Source organism: Sphaeramia orbicularis, chromosome 1 (genome assembly GCF_902148855.1).
Source record: "Sphaeramia orbicularis chromosome 1, fSphaOr1.1, whole genome shotgun sequence".
NCBI lineage: Eukaryota > Metazoa > Chordata > Actinopteri > Kurtiformes > Apogonidae > Sphaeramia > Sphaeramia orbicularis.
The window spans coordinates 54,561,745-54,567,751 of NC_043957.1; the positions used below are offsets into that span (position 1 = coordinate 54,561,745).

Sequence of the window (6,007 nt, forward strand, 5' to 3'; positions counted from 1 at the left end):
GAGGCTGATATCCCTGGGGTCAGAATCAGATTGACCCCAAGGGCAAAATTTCTTAGTAATGTTTGAGGATAATGGGAGGGTTAACCCAAGACTCACACTGCTATGAAGGGTTTTTACTCAGATGGCCAACTCTCCCTAAATAAAACAAACCTCCAGGAGTCCAAAGACGGAAACAGAACTTGTAAACAAATTCTAATCTCTTTTGGTTTCCTGGAATCAACGCCTCAAAGCAACATTTGCATTCATCTAAATTCATTTGCTTTTCCCGGATTCCTCTGCGTTTCACTTTGTTGGCCCAGTTCATACGAAAAGTCGCATCATGGCTGAGGTAAGGAGAGAAATGCGCAACTTGTTATTCATAGAACTAAACGTTTATCAAAGCATTATATTTGGCATTGTATTTACATTAATTTACATTTCTATTGTTTTCTCATTTTCAAGAGGAACCAAAGTGAGAAAGTTAGAGCCGGTGATAATGGTGACCGATGCGCTCTTTGGAGAATCAGGCACTTATTTGGCTTTTACGCCCCCAGACAGAAACGCATTTGCCTTCTTGTTGACTTCTCACAGTTAAATAAAGGTAACACAGTTAATAAAAAGCGTTTAAAGGACCTGATGAAAGCATTTAGATAGTTCACAGCACTGAGACAAGAATCCGGATCAATACCTGTACTTTCAGTCTAATATAAACAATCATCTTCACGTGTGTCTGAATGATGGAATCCACATTGTATCATAGCATGGGATACATCGGACTTACCTTGAGTTATCAAACCCAGGAGAAGAAGCAGCAAACTCCATCTGTCCGCTGACTGCATCTCCCCCCTCTGTCATTTGGATCCACTTCACTTTCTTGAGGAATCCCACTTATAGTTAATAAAAAACACAGTGTAGAAATAGGCGTGAACACATGTGCCTGTCTCCTCCGGTGCTCTCTGTCTGGCTCTGCCGGTGCGCTCCTTCCTGATGTGCTCCGAACTTGACTTGGTTCGTCCCTCCCCTACGAGCGCAGAGCTCCCCCCTGGCGCATACACACGGATGAAAACCGCCCCTCACACATGTACCGACAGATAACGACTACAATTTAGATTGTGTGGCGGAATTCATCCAGATTTCAGGCAGATAGGAAAATGTGCTTTAACTGAGGGATTTACCCGAGTATTACAGTGGAGTTCTTTGAGGGGTTTGGAGACCGAAAGTGATAGTGGAAATGTGGAAAACTTACTTCGGTTATAATCGAGGCTTTTTGCGTTTCAGCCAAATGCTCTAAGCTTCATAACAATAATCTGTAGCCTGGAATTCCTGACTAAACCATATGTTAGTGTTTGTCAGCAGTTACTTTATATATTATATATAGTAATATATATTGACGTATTAGAAAGTTTCCAGACTGAAGTGACAGTATATAAGGAGCGTCATTTCAGGACCACGGACAGCGCCGGTGCCAAAGTGAATGACGAGATGAAGAAAACAAACAAAACTGGAATTAAAGTGATTTATTCATGTTAATACTCCCATATGGATGATCATCTGACATTTCTGTATGTCTGCTAGTGCAGTTTGAGGTGCTTCAATGCAATTTGGAACCATTTTAGACACCTTGCTCTGCTAAACTGTTTGACTATTGTTTATTTTCATATTCCACTAATTCTGTAAAGCCCTGTGAGGCAACCTTGTGATATAGAACTCTACAAATAAAATTTAACTGAATTAACCCTTTCATACATGAATTATGAGAGCCTCAGTCAAGATTTTCTTTTTTTTCTGAGTGTTTTTATTCCCCTGTAGGCATGAAAAAAACAATGCGATTTAATGTCTTTTAATAGACCTATTTTTTGTGGGGTTATAAAAATGTCCACTCATCTGGACACCATCTGTTTAATTTTTGAAGCAAAGAAACATGTATTTAACCCTTTCAGGCATGAATTATGAGAACCTAAATCAAGATATTTTTCATGAGTGTTTTATTCCTCTTTAGGCATGAAAAAAACAATGCAATCTTTTCTTTTTTTTTTTTTTTTTTTAAAGGAGTTACAAAAATGTCCACTCAACCGAACACCATGCATTTAATTTTTGAAGCAAAGAAACATGTATTTAAAGCCTAATATCAGAAAGTGATACTGAAAACTATGCAATAAAAACATTTTTAATGCTGCTAATCAGATGTTTTCCCACATTTTAACACACTCTAATACTAGTTTTTATCCACTTCATGGAGATAATTATCAAAAAACTGTTTTGTTTGTTGATTTACACTAAACATGTCATTGCAGATCAGGTTTATCAAGAACAACGTAGTTACAGTAATGGTATGAATGTCAGTGTATGGGATGATGCGTAAGTGTCCACTGTGTTGGCTGATATGGAACGACAACAACAAAACCCATAAATATATGAGAGAACAGCTGTAGAATAACTGTCCACTGTAGTGACCACTATGCATGAAAGGGTTAAATCACAATATCAAAAAGTGATATACTGTGTGAAAACTGTGAAATAAAAACATTTTTAATGCAGGTAATCTGATATTTTCTCACATTTTAACGTGGTCTAATACTAGTTGTTACTCACTTCATGGAGATAATATGCAAAAAAAAAAAAAAAAAGTTTAAGAAAACTGTTAATTATAGTCTAAAATTAATCAGCAATTGATTTACACTCAAACATGTTAGTGGATATCGGGTTCACCACGAACAGTAAAGTTACAGTAATGGTATGAATTGCATTGTATGGGATGGTGCTGTGTTGGCTGATATGGAACTAAAACAACAAAGCTAATGAATATACAAGAGAACAGCTGTAGAATAACTGTCCACTGGAGTGTCCACTATGCATGAATGGGTTAAATCCAGACTGAGTGCCTAAATTCAGCCCCAGATCCTCCTGTCTGTTTGCCTGCTGGGCTGTGCCTTGTCTTCCGCAGTCATTAAACTGCAGCACTGCGCCTTTTTGCCGTGGAAGGAAAAGTTGAGCTGCTCCTGAATACCATCATTTCTGCCTCATTGGAAAACGCTGCTCGCATTGTGCTCCCATGGTGCCTGTTTACCACCAGCAGGATCGCGCTGATTAGGTTTAATTTTAGCCCGCGATTTTCTATGCTTGGTTTGACGTCATCAAACAAAGTCATTAAAGGAGTCATGCTTAGCCGAGCTGAGCTGAGCCGAGCCTAGCCGAGCCGAGATGACACAAAGCTTTTTTCAGTCGTAAAAGTGGGTGACGCACGAGAAAGAGACAGAGCAAATGTAGACAAACTATCAATGGAAACCCTCCACACTGAGATGTGCTCGAGCATTGTAAAAAAAAATACACAGGGACACCCCCAACAATGGATGCTGAGATGAAGTAGGTCAGTTTCCCATTTTAATTCACAAAAAAAGAAAAAAAAAAAAGAAAAAAAAAAACTCTAATTCTATAAACAAAGGACAATCACAAAGCCCCTGCATTTCCAAGAGAACTAAGAGTAAAGTCTCTTCATCCAGTTTCATGCTTAACCAAATTAATCAGCAGCTTAACCCTTTATTGGGCAAGTAACTATTTTTGGTAATTTCCGCACACATTACAAGACAGGAACATCACTGGACAGTGAGTCAACAATCTCAGGTCCAATGTGGTCTACAGGGTCTGTAAGGTCCACTTCTGCAACAACAGTGAGTGTACCTGCTTTGTTAGGTACCATGAAGTAATGGTACTAATGTAAAGAATGATGTTTAAAGGGATCATTTGGATGTGGACAGGGGTCTGGATCAGCACTTATGGTGGTCTAATATGGTCTGTTTTCAAAATGTTGGTCTAATATTCTAAAATACATGTGCTTTTCTTGTGTACATATATATATATATATATATATATATATATACACACACACACACACACACACACACACACACACACACACACACACACACACACATACATACATACATACATACATACATGCATATATACACACACATTTATTTCTTGGGTTTTTTTTTTGTTTTTTTTTTTGCCACTTAAGCGTAAGGAACCAAATACGGTAACTTCACTGACCTTGATTTTCTACATGACAACAAAAGATTTTGAAAATTTTCACAGAAGTGATAAAGTCTTGCTATGTCCTCCAAATAACACACTAAGGTTGAAAACTTGAATTTCAGAGTATTTCTATGAGTGAACTATAAAGGGTTAACAGAAGGAAATTATATGAATTATTGGAACTTTACCCCCAAAACTCCAAAAAAAAAATAATAATAATAAAATAAAAGAGTAAAAGAAAATAAATAAGTAAAACTAATCATTGTGGCAGAATGTTACTGCACACCTGGAGACAGAACAGTTCTAATGCCACTATAAATACATGTGAACAGACTGTCATTCACTCAAATTGAACATAAACACCCTGATATCAAGGGGAGACACAGCACATACTGAACGAAAACAGCACCACTGCAGTATTAGAAGTAAAATACAGTATGTGTATGCATGTGCCTGCCTGAGGGACAACCACATATTACATCCAAAGTTGTAACATAGCAGTAATGACTTCTCTGTCTCTACCATTTACTTGTTTTTTTCCTTGTAAGTAATTATTGTATACTGTTCTATTCAATTCAGTTCATTACAAGATTGTTGTTTTTTTTTTTATCTGTTATTCTCTTGGTAATGTTATATTTGCATGGTTATGCTATTAAGGCATATGAAATCATAATAAAATTGAATTTTAGTGCAAAATTGCTACTATAACAGATGTTGAAACCTATTATTATGTGTTAATGTAATGAACATGACCAGAGGAAACAATTACCTATCTGACAGTGATGACCTGTGTATAAAATATCACAATACATAGAGAAACAGTTCAACCAGCCGTGTTTTTGCTTCTGGGAAATCTCTACCAGATGTTGAATGTGGGATGTCAATATAGGTCTGTTCTCTGAATCAATGTAGACCACATGGGTGTGAACTGGGACACAACAGTTTATGTCCAGACCCCCGTTTATCCCCTGAAGACCCTCACCACTCAGGATGAACACATAATGCCTTCACAACAGTGTATTCATTCTTTGAGCACTGTCAAAACAAGCACTGTCCTCTTATTTTTACACAAGCAAAACCATCAAAACATTATGTGTTTCTTCTTCTTTTCCTCTTTTAGAAGGACTTTACCAAAGCTAATCCCTGCAGACAGGCGCTGCATAAAAAGGCCGGGATGAAATAAATAAACAAATAAATAAAGAGCACAGCGGGTATTATGTGTTTTTGCTGTCACTGGTGTCACCATCTGACAAGCGCTGAGCTCACAGTGTGGTGTGTGATGCTTGTCTTCACCAGCCTTATTTGGGAATTGTTAAAGAGGAGGAACTAGGTGAGAATCTGTGTTTCTGACAGGACTGTTTAATGTGATGCACCATAGCCTGTCCCAGTGCCCTGTTCTGAGCGATATTTAATTCATGCTTTTGGTAAAAGCTAGATGCACTGACTGCAAAAGCCATTAACATCATCCTCGTCTGTCTCTTCAGTGTCTTCTGTCCATTTTCACTTCCCCTCCTCCTCCTCTTTCAGTCCTCACTACCAGCAATAAACCAATTTTGCTTCTCAGTAACATTCTATCCTCTCTTTTTTCATTTCATCTTTCTCTGCTTTTCTTCATTTTCTTTCATTGCTCAATACATTTCTTTCTTTACTTTTTATCACAGTTTCCTATCACCTCAGCCTTTCTTGTACTTGCTTTTCCCTCTTTGCACCTGTTTTCATGCAGACGTCATATACCGGTGCCATCTTTCTGCCTCCAGTGAAACACAAAAATATCCATCTCTTCCTAGAACTTTTAGACTATCCTGAATTATTCACATCCACATATCTGCACCACATTACTGACCCAGAGAGAAGTGCTTTTATTTTCATCCCGTAGTAATGAAATCTGGATGGCCTTCTTTATTCTCCCTGGCATGATTGTCTTGGCGAGGTGGGTTTAATGGAGCGGATGTGATGGAGGCTTCTGGAAGGTTTCGAAAGGCTATGTGGTGGA

The 6,007-nt window shown here is 38.0% G+C and overlaps 1 protein-coding gene across 1 annotated transcript in view; it reads right to left on the reverse strand.

Moving 5' to 3' along the window:
* LOC115424919 (neuronal acetylcholine receptor subunit alpha-3-like) overlaps positions 1–991 on the reverse strand; it is a 59,299-nt gene extending 58,308 nt beyond the window's left edge. Inside the window, 1 exon segment of the mRNA XM_030142317.1 lies at positions 761–991. Coding sequence (XP_029998177.1) covers positions 761–818 — 58 coding nt within the window. The 5' untranslated portion in view covers positions 819–991.
* Positions 992–6,007: the final 5,016 nt, after the last annotated feature.